The sequence below is a fragment of the Amphiura filiformis genome, chromosome 10, assembly GCF_039555335.1.
Source record: "Amphiura filiformis chromosome 10, Afil_fr2py, whole genome shotgun sequence".
In the NCBI taxonomy this organism is placed as follows: Eukaryota; Metazoa; Echinodermata; class Ophiuroidea; order Amphilepidida; family Amphiuridae; genus Amphiura; species Amphiura filiformis.
In genome coordinates this window covers 50,113,645-50,134,092 of record NC_092637.1, presented here as the reverse complement: position 1 = coordinate 50,134,092, position 20,448 = coordinate 50,113,645, and the positions used below count along the sequence as shown (strand labels likewise).

General features: G+C 37.9%; 1 protein-coding gene across 1 annotated transcript; it reads left to right on the top strand.

The window, feature by feature from the left end:
* The first annotated feature begins 12,675 nt into the window (after nt 1-12,675).
* Nucleotides 12,676-20,063, top strand: LOC140161952 (uncharacterized). The gene is made up of 5 exons (XM_072185246.1): nt 12,676-12,862; nt 14,629-15,015; nt 16,013-16,399; nt 17,397-17,783; nt 18,688-20,063. The coding sequence occupies exons 1-5, from the start codon at nt 12,676-12,678 to the stop codon at nt 20,061-20,063; spliced, it is 2,724 nt and encodes a 907-aa protein (XP_072041347.1).
* The last annotated feature ends 385 nt before the right edge of the window (nt 20,064-20,448 follow it).

Below are 20,448 nucleotides of genomic sequence, written 5' to 3'. Positions count from 1 at the left end.
TATTATGGACGCACTGGTATTATCAACTAAACAAAATGATCAGCAGAATCAATGCAATGTATTTCGTCTCGCGTTATTGATTTCGCATCTAATGACTACAATATGCTGCAATGCAGAGGTCACGTAATTGGAAAGCGGGTTTTCGGTGTATAGAGGCCTTGCATGTGACGTATCATCCCGTAAATATGGCGGACTACTCAAATGCATTCAACAAAAGCATGATTGCAATCTACCGTGACAGTTCGTCTCACACACATAACCCTGCACTACGATCAAATAGGTTGATGACAACATTTGATTGAATGGACTGCACTCCGCCATAACTACGGTGAAGGACACCGGCTCAACTCCTTTGTTTGGAGCCAATCGATAATTTCATGCAGGGTATTGGTCGCCACTATAAACAGACCAATAGCGCTATTTGCCGCACATATTATACGGAACTGATACCCTTCGATATCGATGGATATTGCAGTATATTTATTCCGTATACGGCCACTGTAAACAGACAGGGATTAACGATACCGTTATTCAAGGAAGTGGAGCACGGTTATATAACTCTCCGAGCTCAAATTTGTCACTGTAATAACATATCAACTATACTACGACGGCAAACTGTTTGAAATTGGCACCATATCCGTGTCTCCCACATTGCATTGCGGTGACCTCGAACACGCTGATGTCATCCACCTCGGATTCAGAATAGCGCTATTGGTTGCCACTATAAACAGCCGAGATAACGGATAAGTCACATTCCATCCTAATCCCATATGCGTATAAGGATACCGTATAAATACCGTACACCACTATAAACATGCTCATACAGAAATTTGATTACGACTTATTACCACTCAGTATGCACATGAGTCTAATCGCTGTCGAAGTGACGTAATAAATCGGATTAACTACCATAGAAATAGATGAATACAATTTGACTATATCGCCCTGCACTCCAAGCAGGTTGCAATCTTCACCTGTGTATGTCTGCAGCCTTCCGAGCGACTAACATGCGAACCATGCCTCAACAAGACACCGATTATCTAAGGTGATGGTCTGTTTTGAACCGTTTATCTTACATATACGGCGAGCGAAAATAAACACATTTGTTGAAAAAGTGTATTTATTTTCCAAAAAAAAAAATGGAAAAAACTGATGTATTATTTTGTAAAAGTTGTGGGTTTTTTCGCAAAATAAAAACACCTCGAGATAGTGTAATATTTTTCCCATGTGTCCTGCGTGCGAGTCTAATTAATGACAAATGCAAGTGATTTAATCAAATCAATACAGAATTGATCTCAATTGACAATTGTATTTGAAGTGGTTTGGTAGGTTATTCACTTGCATAGTTAATCCGCTGGAGTTTATTCACCCCGTGACCATTGTTATTGAAATGATTAATGAATAATGCAAATTGTATAGAGTTGTCAACGTTTGGACTACAAAATGTTTCAACACCATGAAATTTATATCTTAGAAAAATGCGAGTATAAGCAGATATTTGAATAACCTAGTAACATAGATGAACTCCTGGATGGGGCAGCTTTAATTAGCATGAGGCCGCATTGATATGTAAATAGCGTATTGTTATTTAAATTTGTGCCCAGACGTATTGAGGGCGACAGTCATGTTATCCAGACGGAGAATGGCTGCATATGCCGGGCATGTCAATTTGCTGAGTGAAGGCTGATAATCACCTTTCTGTATAGGTAATAAGCTAGTATATTTCGTGTATCAGTTGGTTATAACAAAAAATTAGTATCATATTAAATATATTAAATGTATAAACTTTGAAATTTACATGAATTTGAACAGCAGAGCTTCGAAATCTAGCTAAGTCAGGTGATGTGAAATTCTGCTGCGTGACCCCCTCTGCGTGGTAGAATTATATTCATAAAACATTGAATTTAACAGATATCATGGGCAGCCAACCACCATTTATCAGCATTTAAAATATATGTTAATTAACAAAGATAAATAATAAAGAGTACAAATGGCAAATAACTTGTAAACAATCCTGAAATCTTAAAATGTTGCCACGTGATTTCCCGACCACATGATATGTCAACATATGACCACTATTCAGATTTACCGTAAATATTTGGAGTATTGTTGCCTTTGTTATACGGCTTGCACATACACTGTGCATTTCTTTACCTCCGTATAAAATCAATAATTCATGCTGGGAGCCAAGTAACATTCTGTCTGCTCAGTGCATATTGGTATTTTATTTTACTTGAGAGCATAATAGAAATACATAAGACGAATAGGGCGCCATGATGGAAGGTCAGGTCGGGTATCAAAGGTTATTATAACTTAAATACTACTTGTATTTCACACCTTGCCTCTGTCACATATTTCCTTCATATTATTGACAGCAAGTCCTAATTTTGACTTTGCTATTGCAAAATGTCATTTCATATTAAATTAGTAGACTTTCTTTGAAAAAACATATCACTGGTGCCTGATGGGAATACCCGTCCGCCATTTCATTAAACTGGATCGTTTTCGCCTGGTTTGTGCCCAGATGTATTGGGGGCGCGCTATACTCTTATTGAACAGGCAAAGTTCGCAAAACTAACAACGTTGTTATTTGCCAAATTCAATTAACATGATCCAAGGGGTCGAACATGAATTATTCATAACGAGCTATAACGGATCGATAACTGGCCTCACTTTCTAGCTAGTAAAGCAGCTGATTTTTTCATAGATTTTGCGTTGCTAATAGAACAACCGTGAATTTAGTGTCACCCCTTGCTAGTAACGTTGTGTCCAATGGTGCTCCCCATTATGGGTAGGTCACAGTAAGGCTTTGCACCCCAGCCTCTTGACTTGTAATGAGTACCGCAGGTTAGTTTGCAAGCTCCCTGGTCGGGTAGTATCCCGGGGTTCTTGCCTAGCAGCTAATTTGCATGGACCGTTGAGCGTTTTTGGGTTGGGTAAGGATAAAGAAAGATTCCCTTCTAAAAACCAATGGCAAGTTTATGTACATGTACTAAGTATACATTCAACGAAACGGTTACTTTTTATTTATGAATAGTTACTTCGTTATGCTAATTTTAATTTGCATAAATTTAACTGAGCACCAATGGTGTTATATGAATTACGGACTGCAGGAGCCCTCTATAATTTTCTCTTGCCATGTAACATTTGCATTTAAATCGAGCTGTAAATGCATTTGTTCCATAATTCTATTTGAGACTAGTAACCAACTCAGATTCTACATGTATGTTGTGATCCTTTCCATAGTGTTTCAAGAATGTCCATGGTATTCCTTTTGTTCAGCTCGCTGCCCGAGACCGTTATCTTGAGCTATTGTGTTGATAATGGTCTCTGGGCAGCTAGCTACCTCCATTACTCTAGGTAATGGTCGAGGCAACGAACCTCAAACAAAAGGAATACAATGGATAATCTGTGAATAGAAAAGGGCTAGACGTATATATAAAGATATATACACATCCCACACCGCTATACCTTTCACGCACAAACTCACACCCTGTACACACCAAACACCCCCCCATACAATATACAAAAAAGTAAATAAAGATGATATTCCTCATGATAATGTTTTGTGCGCATCAAATATGATGATTATAACCAAAATGATAAATACGATATACTCCAAAGGCAAAATAATCAGTATAGCTCCAAAAGCAAGCGAACACTTTGTATAATACGTATCACTAACATGGGAAATATTACACATCTTCTGAAAATAATAATCTGTCTGCAGTCATGTATCACAATAAGTGACTCTAAAAAGTAAATTTTTAAAATCTTGTTATGGTACCTTTAGTATGCATATTGCAAAGCAAAACATAACTTTAAACCGTTTAATTAACGAACATTAATAAATTGACTGCAACCATGGTCACGCAATTCTTTTGCATTTTACTCACCCTGTAGAGTTACGCATCGTGACTTCAGTTTATCTATTGAGGTAGCTTGGAGGCCGTTGGAGCAACATGATGACATGACGTTCTATAGGTGTCTATATTTGGCTGTTCTTAGAAGCTGGTCAAAGTCAATCAAAATACAAGTTTTCGTATGATAATAGACACATTAACTAGATTGATTGCAAAATATTTACAACAGAATTATCAGCTTTTTTCACCACAGCCTTCTCCAGCGGAACAGTGGTTTTATTATGTAGCCATATGGTTCTACAGAACAGATAGTCCAGGTAAGACGATGAGATCAACTGCGTGTCTTCATATATCGGTAAGTTTGGTACACGTTTATGGGGGGTTCTCCTAGTACATATAATGTGGTTTCGTCCGTCAGTTATACTGCGTGTCTTTATTTAAAAAAATAAAACCCGAACGCCAAACAATAGATTTTGCACGGGAGACTCGGGTTGGTGTGGGTAATAGTAGTAGATGCAAGGTATATAGGCCAATATTATTAGGGTTTTCATGAACGTTAGAGTAGGTTCATTGAGATAAGATAAGCCTCTATGTCCCCCTAGAGTATGGGCTAACACCAGAAGGGGGTAAATTCGTAATGCAGAGATACAAATGACAAATGCTTGGATTACTGTAAAGTGCATCAGTTTATACCATATGACCATCTGTTACTATATATAGTAATTCCAGCATTTTTTATCATTTTTTTATTACTGGTTAATACAATCCCTTTAATCCTGTACCACCCCAACCCCTAAGATTTTCATCCGTCATAAAAAGCCGACCCGTTTACGCCCAAACGACCAAAGCTAATCATAGATCCATCCTTTGAGCTCATTTTAGTGATACATTTTTAACCCAGCACCTCTAGCCGGGGTATGACCGGCCATCAAAGATGACCACAGGAGGGTTGTGGGGGGGGGATGAGGCTGGTGAAGCTCACCATTAGTTTATACAGTAAAATCAATGATTTTTATTTTGCTCTTAATTAGGATGAAATAGTCATTATGACGTCATAGCGATATTATGTGGGAAATGTTTGCACTTATTTTGGTATCACTGGATAGAAGAGACTCATAGCTTGGTACCAAATATACCGGTATATAAAGTTCACAATTGAAAATTAGGGGGAGGCAACAACTCCCCTTCGTAGTTCGTGTTACAAAATATGACTCAGTAGCTCAGTAGGGCTGTTGTCGACAACAGCGTTGTCGAAAATATTGTCGACAAAGCAAACTTTCCCGATTGTCGATAAGCATGGACCAATTGTCGACAAAAAATAGTCATTAAAATGTTCGAGATAAGCTTAACCATGGCTTAACATCGCCATTATTAACCTTGAAATGACTGCATCAGTTTTCTAGTTTCATTCGCAAGTGGTGCATATTATCTTTCCATTACAATCCCGATATTCTGATAGTACGTATATGCGGTAGGAATATTTTGATGTAAATAAACGACGTATAGCGTGGTCGCTGAACGTAACATTTTAATAAAAAGGCTTTACTTTTTTTCACCAGGTTCGGAGTTGTTTGTATTTATATAATTCCCGTCGATCATGCCACTGTTTTTCCAAATTAAAATAACTAACTTTGAAAATACATAATCAACATCAACTTGCTTGCTTTCATTATAGTATATAAGACACAGCTTATTTTACTCTGAGCTTATATAATTCCCGTCGATCATGCCACTGTTTTTCCAAATTAAAATAACTAACTTTGAAAATACATAATCAACATCAACTTGCTTGCTTTCATTATAGTATATAAGACACAGCTTATTTTACTCTGAGCTTGTTGTCGTGTTTGTTACCGAGGAAAATACAGCATGTAGTTTTCGATGTTTGATTGTGTATGTTGTTGTCTGTCCCTGAAGGAGAGCAGCTTATCTGCTCGAAACGTCGGTTTGTTGGTTGTTGTCTGTTTGGTCTGCTTATATGTACACAGTGATTTTTATCACTTATACACTTTTGTACTGTTTTCCTGACACCTCTGTGGGCTAATTGGCAATTTTTGGCCATCGCATTTTGTCTGTACCTACATTGGTTGTTTGGTTCATCGTGTCTATTTATGTGCATAGTGATTTTCATCACTTGTTCCAGTGCAATTTTGTATTCCTATTGATCCCTGTTGTTTTTGTAGGTTTAACACTTCTGTGGGCCTTGGAATTGGTAATTTTTGGCTATCGAACTTTACCTACTTCTATGCCTACATTTGTTGTTTTTGTCCCCTCTGCATACCGCTTAGTCAGTATTTTGTTTCACCACATCAAGTTGCCATACCTTGCTCTCTTTCTTTTCATTGTATTGGCTTTGCTGATACTAACGATTGGAAAAACAAATTTACTTAATTAATTGATAAAATATTCCCATCTTGTCTATGAGAAACTAAAATGGGGATGATAATGAGATTTGGATAAAAGAAGGGTACGATTGCGTCATATTTTATTGTTTTCATTACACGAGGTACATCGGTAGATATGCTAGATGCGAGACGCATCTATAGCATATGTAGGTTTATGGTCCAAATTGCTTCTTCCACATAGTGCAAAGATGGAATTCCCTCTCATGCGAATTTTTTAAAAATCAACATCATTTGTTATATGCAATGAAGAAGCGGCTTTTAAACTTATACATTGTTTTTGGAACCTGCATCCGGTTTTTGTTTTAATTTTCTATTCATTATGATAAAGTAAATCTTCCCGGCCCTCTTTACTGTACGCAAAAGCAATAAGTACCCTTAAGGCCGAAAAAGTACAACCAGTCTGCTTTTTACAACTGCAGCTACCCTACATCCAAATAATGCTTGATTTTAGTATAGGCCTTTATCTTTTTCTTTTGAAACCAGTGAGCTGCTTTAGGATCTGAAGACCAAGCCATCTAGACACCCGGTACTGATCATTGAATATTGAAGCCCTGCTATTTCTGACACAACGATAATGGAACATCCATCTGAATTCCGTGATGACTATAATAATGACGATTATGATAATGATGAAATTAGTCTGTTAGATTCTAGACTTAAATTGACGTCAAGGAAAGGATTTGGTTACAGGTGAGGCATGTTTAACAATGGGCTGCACCTATATACGTCAGAATTTGAGCTCGGTTCGAAGCTTGAATAAGCTATAATACCACAAAGAGGCTCACATTTGTATATAGATGTTTTAAATCCATTTCATTAAACTTTCATTTACATAAAATGGCATAAAATCAAATATCAATTATCTATATCACCGGGTACACAATAAGATAACATGGCAGTCAAAGTAAGGATAACTTAACTTTCGAAATTATACTCCGATGCGATTAGCCAAGTACTGAAAAAGAAAATTATAGGATCTCATAAGTCCTGCGCAGTAATGCTATTTTAGATGTACATACTGTCTGTTCAATTAGCTTAGATTCTTGAATTTTTAAGACATTTGAAAAATAGAAAATTGTGGTCAAAGTCATCAAAGAAAAGTGTTAGCACAGCCTTAGACCTAACGTGATTTATACTTTTCAAATTCCAAAGTTCAATTTAAAACCCCATTTCTTTGCAATTTTGCCTCATTTTAGGCAGTTACTTGGGTCCACCAAAAGGGTTCGCGACCTTTTTACAAATCGAGTGGGACGGTCCATTCTCAACTTAGGGCATAGACCCTATCCAATTTAGCAAAACAATCGGTCCACCAATCTGCCATGCCATTTCAATTGTTATACCGTTCCGGTTATTGGATAGGTTCTATAGGTGATGATGGTCCACCGGTTTTTGTTACACGAATGCATAACATTATTCTGAGCATTATTTTTCCTAAACAATGACATTAAAATTATGGATTTCGTTCTTATTTCAACTGGTTTACAATGTAAATTGAGTTGTGTTTAATACCATCATTCCTTCCCAAGAATATCAGCATTCGCTTGACATTTTCAGATACAAGAACTTTACAAGAACTTAATAATATTTTCTTGTACAAAAGTTCTTTTGTTTCCAAATGTCCTTCGCATAGTTTGTATTGAACAAACAAAACGAAATAACAAATTGAAAATAAATGTGTAATTTTATAATAATAATAGGCCTATAGGCCTACACCTTCTCAGACCCATTCGCACAAATAAATGAATAAATAAATAAATGCGCAAGGAATGTATTTATATAAGCTGGGCCTATTTTAGAAAACCTTAGTTCATAAATAATAACGCAATGTTTCAACAGTAGGGTTTTAACACAAATTAGGCATATGCCTAATGGCAAATATAGCTATTTTGCTGGACAATACTTCCTGATGCGGATGGTTGAATAAATACTATCTCAGCGCATTATGACATTCGTCCCCATTGCTCTAAATGGATTGAGTTCATGCACGCTATACTGGTCGAGTTGCACGCTATACTTGTCGAGTTGCACAATATACTGGTCGATAATCACGCGATATTGGTCGAGTTCATGCACGCTATACTGGTCGATAATCACGCGATATTGGTCGAGTTCATGCACGCTATACTGGTCGAGTTGCACGCTATACTGGTCGAGTTGCACGCTATACTGGTCGAGTTGCACGCTTTACTGGTCGTGTTTCACCACGCCAAACACCGAGTTTCACCACGATTTTGGTAAACTTGTCTCATATTCTGCAATATTGTATGAGGAATGTTATCAATCGATTTAAAAATCGATAAAATGGAGATATGTAGACGGTTTTTTTAATCTAGTTTTTGCGGTAAATATTTCCACGCGGAATAAATTCAATTTTAATCCCCTAGAGAGTTTCTGAAAAGGCATTTTGTATAAAGGCAGCCCGGCGATAAGCCTACATTTACCCCTTAAAGGGTATCTTTAAATCATCATACATGTATCAGAATACAGCTCAGAAGCCAGTGCGAGACCAGTATAGAGTGCAACTCGACCAGTGTAGCGTGCAACTCGACCAGTATAGCGTGCAACTCGACCAGTATAGCGTGAAACTCGACCGGCATAGCTTGCAACTCGACCAATATAGCGTGAAACTCGACCAGTATAGTGTGCAACTCGACCAATATAGCGTGATTCTCGACTTGTATAGCGGGAAAACTAGCATTTATGACCGATGTGGCTTTAATTACCATACGTCTCCAAACTATTGGTTGTACGTTTATGTACCCAACAAGAATGATATGGTATAATAATTACCCCAGAAAGAACATCTGGCCTATTTTATACACATAATACCCCACAAAATCCCTGGCGTAAATAGGGTTTGGCCTATGTACACATCAATTGGATCTGCAATATGTACCTTGTGCATCGTTTGCCGTCACTGATATCTTTAGGCACATGCCCAATCGGTAGTACATTGTAGTACATCGGTAGTTTCATTTGCAGAAAACATATCTTGCATACATGCCAACAGTATTACAAATCATCCGAATAACTATTTGTTATTGTTTCAATACATTTATCTAAACCAAATTAGATATTCTGAGCTTTTGGCCAACCATCCCGTGACTGTATTCTTCCTTATTCTTGCTTTGTCTGCAACTTGTGGAGTGACATCTTTTTTCGCGTACGATATACCTGCATTTGATGAGCCTATTAAGGTATCTAACATTTATAACTCTTCACTTCATTCGTTCACTTTGCTACTATTAGTATTACTATGGTGTTTGGCTTAAAGCGGTATTTCCATAAGCTAACATTGTCACGATTGGTTATTTTATAGGCCTACATAGTTAGCTTACCGGTAGCTAGAGCCATTTTATGCTGCAAAGGTCGTTTTTAACCGCTACATGATGTAAACACCATCCAGGTCGTTTTCGGTTTTTTAGTACTTCTTTTTACCAAACGCACGTTTTCCACGCAAATGCCCAGTAAACACAAAACATTATTAGACCAGGTTAAAACTGAGCTAAGTACTACTAAATTCTCATATGATTTATCTGGACCAGTTTTGCATGGGGAACAAGAATTTCTTGGGTAAAAAGCCCGTAACCTGAGAACTTTTCCGTGAGGGCGCTTTTTTCAAAATGGCCGCCAAAATCCATATTATATAGTTAAATTAGTCACATTAGGGGCATATTTAACCAGATTTTGGATCTTTATTGATAGCAATAATGTACTACTAAGTCAGGTTATTAATATGAAGGTAACAGGAGGTCACAGCTGAGGGCGCTTTTTTCAACAACACGCGATATTCAAAATTTCAGCACCGGAAATGTCCAGTCAATGACGTCGTGGTTATTTGTTTTCAGTTGTCAGTGCGTTGAGAGACGGCTATTTTAATGGTAAATATGAGTTTGTTTAAAATAATATCACGTGATTCGTGCTTATTAGTTAATTGTCTAGCATATGAGACATAATGTAGTGATTGTCGGATACATCCTTTCAGTGTTCACAACATATTTGGCAAAAAAATGTTTCCAAAAAAATATATAGATTACAATAATTATTACATTCTGAAAACATTTTAAAAATGTTGTTGTAGTGTGTTTTCATACAAACACTTTTTAAACGTTTTCATGACCTTTTCGTGAAAAAAATTTCATCACTTGGCAAGTTTTTAATAATTTCTTTTATTTCTTATCATTTTGTGATGAAAAAAGGTGAGAATTTGTTTACCACTTAGCAATTTTATTTATATCGTATGTTTCTTATTATTTTGTAATGAATGATAATTTTTTTCATCAGCTCGCCAATTTTTCATTTATTATGTTTCTTATTCTTTTGTGAGGAAGAAAGTGAGGTTTATTTTAACACTGGAATTTTGATACCACTCAACATGGATTATGTCGGGACCCAGCGTTAATCTCCTTATCACATTATTTTGAAACTAGCTATACGTTTCAATTAATATTCTTACGATAGTTATAGGCCTATATATATTATTTAATAAATGCTCGTTAGCTTTGTCAATTTCATATTCCAAAGCCTAATGAAATTCTTTATTTTTTTCCACTCCTTCTGAATCTCTCTCCCCTTCCCCTCCTGTTTCCCCTTCCCTATACCTTCTCCATATTTCCCCTCCTTCTCCTCTCTATCTGTACTCGCTCTCTCAAACTTGACCCTGCTATAATTACCCACTCGCACTCCTGTTTCCCCCTCCCCAGTGACTTTGTCAGGGTTTTTCTGTTAGGAGGGCGTGGGCCGATTCTCAAAAGGAAACGTTTTTACAAAAATGGGCTTAAAATGGCAGAAAAAGGCCTAAAAGCGTAAAAAATCACGGCGGCCAGCATCCAAAAGGGGAGGGTCAAGACGGAAGACAAGATGTCCCACGGGGGAGCGCCCACCCCCCCCTCTTGGCTACCGGCAAAGCACCTCCATGTCCACTTCCAATGCCCTCCCTCTCCTCCTCCCTACCCCTCTCTCTTACCAGGCACAACCTATGACATGTTATATTATATATACAAATGTTATGCACCTGCCTTAATCTTCCAGAAGTATCGTATACTGCTGGCTCAAGTAAAACCAGGCCATTTTTATGGGAATTTAATCCCCTTGGCGTTAAAGTCAAGCCAAAACTTGGTTCCGCAAACTGATTTGGTGTACGTCATGAACACACACAAAAGTATATATCAAGTGTGACGTTTGGAACAAAAATTATTTTGATCTAATTCTATCAATAATTTTCAGCAACATGTAGCATGTTTTTTACCCAAACGAAATTAGATTTCCAATAATTGGTCTATTAACTAGATAATACATAAGTGGTAATTATGTAGTCTATGAGGAAATAATGCAAACTATTGTTCTAAATTATGACGTATTTTCGTCATAATTTACGGCACACTATAGATTCTCGCGTTAACTTTTCCTTCAAGCGGCTTTAATGGCAGAGTGGTTCTATAATCCTCTGGACGTTAAAGTTTATGGTTTCATACTTCATTTGGCATTGGATTGTGTCGGGAGATGGTATAAAATAATTGTTTGATAGAAAATGAGCTTTCCATTAGTTTACATTATGGCGCTCATAAAGTAGTGAATTAACCTAAAATGGCAATCGTTATGTCCGATCGTTCAACGTCCGACAAATTATCGGCAAATCCGTCCCATGTGGTACTAGTAGGGACGTCGATCCTATAGAAAAGTGGGGAGTGTCTCAGAGATTTGGAAACTGAAGGCCCAATTGAAGCCATTTGTGGACCATCTTGGCGCTATACTCATGTAGAATTTTAGTTTGAAAAAGCAGAAAATTGGTGAAATGAAGGCCTAATTCAAGCCATTGAAAAGTTTTTACTATTACTGTATAAATGATTGTTTTAAACATAAACCGCTGAGTGCACCAATCTTCGGAATAAGCTACTAGTCTAGTAAGTTGGCGAGTATCTCTAGTATCACTAGACTAGTAAGTACTATCGGCAACTTACTCTTCATCTTTTGTGTATGTTGGCGAGTGTGTCAGAATTTCGTGACCTCCAAATGTGCGTACGTTACTAGACTAGTAAAGTTAAGCCGCAGCTATTGTTATTTACTCGACAACGTACTCTTTATTTTGTGTCTCGCTTCGGGGACATTCACACCTAATGGACCTGTAACAATCCAGTGTGCCAATGTGCCACCCAATCTGCATAATGTGGGAACTATGTTTTGTAGTGTTAAAATTATACCCTTTTACAATATGTGCTGTCTATATCGTAAAAGCCATATCAAGAAAAAATGTTTGCAATCGTTGTTTTTTTCTACAGGGTTTTGAGGCACGTGGAGTTGAATCTATCAGACGAATGATGACTACCCGCCATCTTCTAACTGACAACAGACTACGTATCTTGCCAAATATTTCATCCGATATGGGAAAATTTAATACCGATCAAATAATGGAAATACTCAATAGGCCTATCGATCGAAAAGATTTAGTGTTGGAATCAGGTTTAAATATTGGACTGAATGAATCAGTTATGAATACTAGGATATTTGAAGGTGATATCAACGAGACAGGTTGGTTGCCTAAGGCACCTAGTGCTCAACTTACTGACCATGGCTTTTGCAAATTCTCAGAGATAAGTAAGTATACCGGTATTTCGTTGCATAAGGCTGTTCACGGCAGCAATGGTCATTGGTTATTAAATGCATATAATTTGTTGGGAATAAAATTGTACTACAATATGCACGCAACAGAGATGTTGATACGGCTAACGCACATGCCCCGCATGGGGCAGTGCATTAGATCCATCAACATCTCAAGTGATAAGTGCATTATTGTACAATTTCTCGAGCAACAGGTCAGTTCGGGGGCACTCGTAATAACCGGACGTCTCTGATTTCAAAGACGGGTCAGTGATTTCACATACGGGGGTCTGTGATATCACATACGTCGAGCTTTGTTGACAATTCGGCACTCGATGCAGCACATCGGAACGAAGCTGAGTGTATTACAATAAGCTTTCCTATGTTTAGCAAATATCTACCTGTGCAAAAATTATATCTATCTGTGCAAATTCTGACAAATGGTCCCAGAACACACTTAGATTGCAATGGCTAAAATCAAATGTTTTGAGGTAAAATCCTTAATTTTACTATCCAATTCATGAATTGATAGTAAAATTAGCAGGCACTCAACATGCTCAACTTGGGTTAGCTACAACCCTGATAAGGCCTATACACAAAATTATTCCCACTGCGCTGGCACGTTCATCAAAATTACTTATATCGTTTGCGACTGGGTTTTGAAACTAGGGAGTATGTGATTTATGAGACGTCTCTGAAATATGATACTGTAAGGTGACATAACGCTTCAAGAGTATTTGATATCAGAGACGTCTTTGAATTAGCAGTGCCCCCGAACTGAGGTGATACGCATTTATTTATTTATTTACAACATCATCACTAAAATGTTGAAAAATTCAATCAAATATAAATGCATTAACCCGCAAGAAAAAGAACTGCGCAGTGCGTGCCCGTGTTATTATACAACATACGGAATTTTACCAACGTTTGCTCTGATATGATTGGTATCTAGGTGTATCATTATTAGTGTCTAGAGACAAACTTTAACTGTTTTCTATTGCAAGAGGTCACAATATGAAATTGCAAGACCAGAAGAATCGGAAAAAAAATATTACACGGCATGTATGTCCAGTGCCGGATTTACCATTGGGCCAGAAGTGCCTCGGGCCCAGGGCCTCCAAATTTTACGGCCCCTTCATTCAGGGCAATTTTGGGGCCGCCAAAATTACATCTTCCTTTTACGCCAGAAAACACAACTTTTTGGGCCAAAATAGGGCAAATTTGGCGCGCTTCGCGCGCACAAGCCTGTTATCATGTTATATAGTAACGTTCACTTTCACTTTGGTTTAAAATATTTTGACATTGAAATTTTCCGCGCGCAAAACAATTGTCACCAAAACAAAAACTTAGCCACTTGAGTGCACATGCCTTCCTCGTGGTAAGTTTGGAGGCCTCAAATTTTGGCCTGGTCTGGGGCCCCACAAAAGTAAATCCGGCCCTGTGTATGTCTCAATCATATGGATATCCTATACATTTGAATTGTCACGATTACAGGATTTGCACCTGGTGTTTTGCATATAGTCTAGGGGTAAAGCTATTGCGTATTATTGTTGTCAAATTCTATATTATACACACTTTGTTGTTTTTAATCGATAACACGAAGAACAAATACCCCTAAACGCAATTAGTGTACTATCTACATGGACATATTATCTCAACAAACCACAGGCGGTATAATATTTTGTTCGAATGGTTTTGGGCGGTTAATGTAACTTAAATCAAGGCAGTTATGTAATTTTATTTATATTTTATTTCCCATGCAGTGGAAGAGAACGCCAGAATAGTCTTTACTCCTGTTCAACATAATAACAACCTCTTCACATTAGAAGCTATGCAGTCGATTTGTAGACTTCAAAAGACTGTACATGCTACTTTTGCCACTAGTGGACATCGTACTTACCTTAATATGTCTTACAATGAATTAGATCAGTGTGGTGGCGTGTGGTCTATCCTGGACGCAGTAACTTCTATCAACAACAAGACTAATTGTGATCAGATCACAGAAGACGATTTGTTGAGATTGGTTGAACTTTTGAAAACTTGCATCTCTTATTACAAGCTGGGTCTTTTAACAGACACATGTGATAACAGCAAGTTTAAGTGCCAAATCAAGGTTCCAGATAATTGTTTTACAAACAATACAGTTGTTAGTGTATTTCATTATTTTACCCCAAAGGCTTTTTTGAGCTCAGTTGAAGACAATACTTTAAGACTCGAATCGACTATGATGTTTTTAGGCGTAGGTGAATCTGACAGACGTGATTTCTACTTGGATGTTTTTGACAAGACAAGAGTGAGTGACGGAATAACTAAAGTTGCTGCAGTCCAATTCCTAATCAAATTTGACTTATTCAGCAAATATTTACAAGCAATATAATTGTGCAAGAGGTCACAATATGAAATTGCAAGACCAGAAGAATCGGAAAAAAAATATTACACGGCATGTATGTCCAGTGCCGGATTTACCATTGGGCCAGAAGTGCCCGGGCCCAGGGCCTCCAAATTTTTACGGCCCCCTTCATTCAGGGCAATTTTGGGGCCGCCAAAATTACATCTTCCTTTTACGCCAGAAAACACAACTTTTTGGGCCAAAATAGGGCAAAATTTGGCGCGCTTCGCGCGCACAAGCCTGTTATCATGTTATATAGTAACGTTCACTTTCACTTTGGGTTAAAATATTTTGACATTGAAATTTTCCGCGCGCAAAACAATTGTCACCAAAACAAAAACTTAGCCACTTGAGTGCACATGCCTTCCTCGTGGTAAGTTTGGAGGCCTCAAATTTTGGCCTGGTCTGGGGCCCCACAAAAGTAAATCCGGCCCTGTGTATGTCTCAATCATATGGATATCCTATACATTTGAATTGTCACGATTACAGGATTTGCACCTGGTGTTTTGCATATAGTCTAGGGGTAAAGCTATTGCGTATTATTGTTGTCAAATTCTATATTATACACACTTTGTTGTTTTTAATCGATAACACGAAGAACAAATACCCCTAAACGCAATTAGTGTACTATCTACATGGACATATTATCTCAACAAACCACAGGCGGTATAATATTTTGTTCGAATGGTTTTGGGCGGTTAATGTAACTTAAATCAAGGCAGTTATGTAATTTTATTTATATTTTATTTCCCATGCAGTGGAAGAGAACGCCAGAATAGTCTTTACTCCTGTTCAACATAATAACAACCTCTTCACATTAGAAGCTATGCAGTCGATTTGTAGACTTCAAAAGACTGTACATGCTACTTTTGCCACTAGTGGACATCGTACTTACCTTAATATGTCTTACAATGAATTAGATCAGTGTGGTGGCGTGTGGTCTATCCTGGACGCAGTAACTTCTATCAACAACAAGACTAATTGTGATCAGATCACAGAAGACGATTTGTTGAGATTGGTTGAACTTTTGAAAACTTGCATCTCTTATTACAAGCTGGGTCTTTTAACAGACACATGTGATAACAGCAAGTTTAAGTGCCAAATCAAGGTTCCAGATAATTGTTTTACAAACAATACAGTTGTTAGTGTATTTCATTATTTTACCCCAAAGGCTTTTTTGAGCTCAGTTGAAGACAATACTTTAAGACTCGAATCGACTATGATGTTTTTAGGCGTAGGTGAATCTGACAGACGTGATTTCTACTTGGATGTTTTTGACAAGACAAGAGTGAGTGACGGAATAACTAAAGTTGCTGCAGTCCAATTCCTAATCAAATTTGACTTATTCAGCAAATATTTACAAGCAATATAATTGTGCAAGAGGTCACAATATGAAATTGCAAGACCAGAAGAATCGGAAAAAAAATATTACACGGCATGTATGTCCAGTGCCGGATTTACCATTGGGCCAGAAGTGCCCGGGCCCAGGGCCTCCAAATTTTTACGGCCCCCTTCATTCAGGGCAATTTTGGGGCCGCCAAAATTACATCTTCCTTTTACGCCAGAAAACACAACTTTTTGGGCCAAAATAGGGCAAAATTTGGCGCGCTTCGCGCGCACAAGCCTGTTATCATGTTATATAGTAACGTTCACTTTCACTTTGGGTTAAAATATTTTGACATTGAAATTTTCCGCGCGCAAAACAATTGTCACCAAAACAAAAACTTAGCCACTTGAGTGCACATGCCTTCCTCGTGGTAAGTTTGGAGGCCTCAAATTTTGGCCTGGTCTGGGGCCCCACAAAAGTAAATCCGGCCCTGTGTATGTCTCAATCATATGGATATCCTATACATTTGAATTGTCACGATTACAGGATTTGCACCTGGTGTTTTGCATATAGTCTAGGGGTAAAGCTATTGCGTATTATTGTTGTCAAATTCTATATTATACACACTTTGTTGTTTTTAATCGATAACACGAAGAACAAATACCCCTAAACGCAATTAGTGTACTATCTACATGGACATATTATCTCAACAAACCACAGGCGGTATAATATTTTGTTCGAATGGTTTTGGGCGGTTAATGTAACTTAAATCAAGGCAGTTATGTAATTTTATTTATATTTTATTTCCCATGCAGTGGAAGAGAACGCCAGAATAGTCTTTACTCCTGTTCAACATAATAACAACCTCTTCACATTAGAAGCTATGCAGTCGATTTGTAGACTTCAAAAGACTGTACATGCTACTTTTGCCACTAGTGGACATCGTACTTACCTTAATATGTCTTACAATGAATTAGATCAGTGTGGTGGCGTGTGGTCTATCCTGGACGCAGTAACTTCTATCAACAACAAGACTAATTGTGATCAGATCACAGAAGACGATTTGTTGAGATTGGTTGAACTTTTGAAAACTTGCATCTCTTATTACAAGCTGGGTCTTTTAACAGACACATGTGATAACAGCAAGTTTAAGTGCCAAATCAAGGTTCCAGATAATTGTTTTACAAACAATACAGTTGTTAGTGTATTTCATTATTTTACCCCAAAGGCTTTTTTGAGCTCAGTTGAAGACAATACTTTAAGACTCGAATCGACTATGATGTTTTTAGGCGTAGGTGAATCTGACAGACGTGATTTCTACTTGGATGTTTTTGACAAGACAAGAGTGAGTGACGGAATAACTAAAGTTGCTGCAGTCCAATTCCTAATCAAATTTGACTTATTCAGCAAATATTTACAAGCAGACGCGAAATACATAGCATTTGGCGTTGTTGCAGTATTCTTGATTATTGTGTGCTATACTGGATCTTTATTCATTGCAGTAATGGCACTACTAAATATAGGGATGTCGTTCATTGTAGCTTACTTCACGTACAGAGCTGTTTTTCAGATGTTATTCTTTCCGTTTGTTAATATTTTAGCACTGGTTCTGCTTATTGCAATAAGTTCGGACGATACCTTTGTTTTCATGGACATCTGGAAGAAAGCGAAAACAGATCTTTCCGGCAGAGATCGTTCCACGATTCTCCATGACACCTTACGTCATGCTGTACTTACAATGTTTGTGACAAGCTTTACGACGGCCGCTGCGCTGTTTGCTAACATAATAAGCCCCATTATTGCTATCAAATGTTTTGCTGTTTTTGCCAGTATAGCTATCATGGCCAATTTTGTCTTTACGATCACTTGGCTCCCAGTGGTAGTTATCATATGTGATTTATTTAATGAGCGTTGTTTTGCATCGCGGGAATCATTACCAAATCAAATAAAAAAACGCATTGAATGTTATATGGAATGCGTCTGATAAGCTTGCCACAGTTTACTTGCCACTGCTTATTTTTAAACTTCGCTTGTTGTGGATAGGTTTATTTGGGTTCATAGCGATTGGAGGAGCACTGTTAATCTTTGTATCTCCCAAATTGCTAGTGTCATCACAAACGGACTATCCAATGTTTACACCAGATCATCCAATGGAGAAATACGAGCAAATATACAAGAAAACCTACAATTTCGAGCAAGAAGATATCAAGGTTAAATTACTTCCGTATGTGGTTGTGTTTGGTGCAATCCCTAACGAGCACAGAAGTATGTGGGATCCAGACTCGATGTCAGCCGACACGGTCACGTTAGACGACACGTTTGATGTTAGTGATCCTAAGTCACAGCAATGGTTAATGGAGTTCTGTAGGGACATACTAAAACAACCATTTGTGAATAATCAGTATGATGTTCATTGTTTTATAGACGTAGTTAAATCACACATGCAAAAGCCCTGTTCTGCAAATCCTGTACGTATGGTATCAGATACATGCTGCAATCGAATGGACTTTCCTTATCCCAAGGAAGACTTTAAGATATGTGTTCCTATCGTATGTGGCATCTTTATGGATTGTGGGGGTTTGATAACAGCCACTTTTAACAAACCCACACCCTATGGACCATTGTATTCTGGTGACAACAACACAATTTCAGCTATCGCCATTGTTGCTACCAGCATCTACAAAGACAACACTGAATATTCCCCGATGGAAGAATTTTGGACTACAGCTAATTCGTGGACTTCCAATCAAATTAAGGATGCACCAGCTGGAATGAGACACGGCTGGTTTATAACAATTGGGCACTACCAAGTCACTTTTTATGCTATACAAGTTGGGTTGGCGCAGGGAACCTTGCAGAGTATAGGGATGTCATTAGTAATTGGCGCATTGGTTCTGTTTCTCACAACAAGAAACGCGCTTATCGCTTTTTTGGCTATTCTCTCTGTGGCAGGATCAATCTTTGCTACAATTGGAGCTCTGATACTTCTTGGATGGCACCTAGATATTATTGAAAGTATATTGCTATCTATATGTGTAGGGCTTTCCGTTGATTTTGCAACCCACTACGGTGTTGCATATCGTGTAGCTCCAGTAACTGATCGTCAAGGACGTAGTGAGTTCGCGTTACAGACTCTAGGTTCCGCAATAACTGCTGCAGCGATTTCGACATTTATGGCCGGTGCAATGACCATGCCGGCACAAATTTTGAGCTACTCGCAGCTTGGTGTTTTCTTGATGATTATAATGTCTGTGAGCTGGCTGTATGCTAAGTTCTTTTTCTTATCGATCTGCAGAACATTTGGACCTTCGAATAATACCGCACATATATCTTTACCAGGATGTGGCAGAGAGGATCAGTTAGAGCCAGAAAACACAATTAAAAACAATACAAGTAGGAATACTTATCACACTGATGTGTTTGCGGCAGCCATGTATTATCAAATGTGTAAAGCTCAGAGAGCTGTGATGTGCCCTGAGTAATTTAATTTAATTAAATTATTTAACTTTGTTTACAATCTGAAAGTATGTCATGAGATGGGAAACCCCCCTTGTACGTGCAAGATAATGGTGTGGAAAGTCATTTTGGAATTCCCCCCAAATTATTGTAAACAAAGTCAGATGTTTGGAACTTGGAAATCCCCAGTTCAGCATTATTGCACCATAGAGAAAAACACCAAGGAAGTGATGTAATGAGAAAGGTTAATGTGTATAATTAATCTTGGGAAATCCCAAGCTTGCATCATCTGTGAAGATGTGAATGAAGTGATGGTTTATTAATAGATCTTGGGTTTTCTGGTGTATAAAAATATGAGAGCTTGAGTTTGCCGATTACAGAATGTCATGGGAGATGGGAGATTGTAGACTC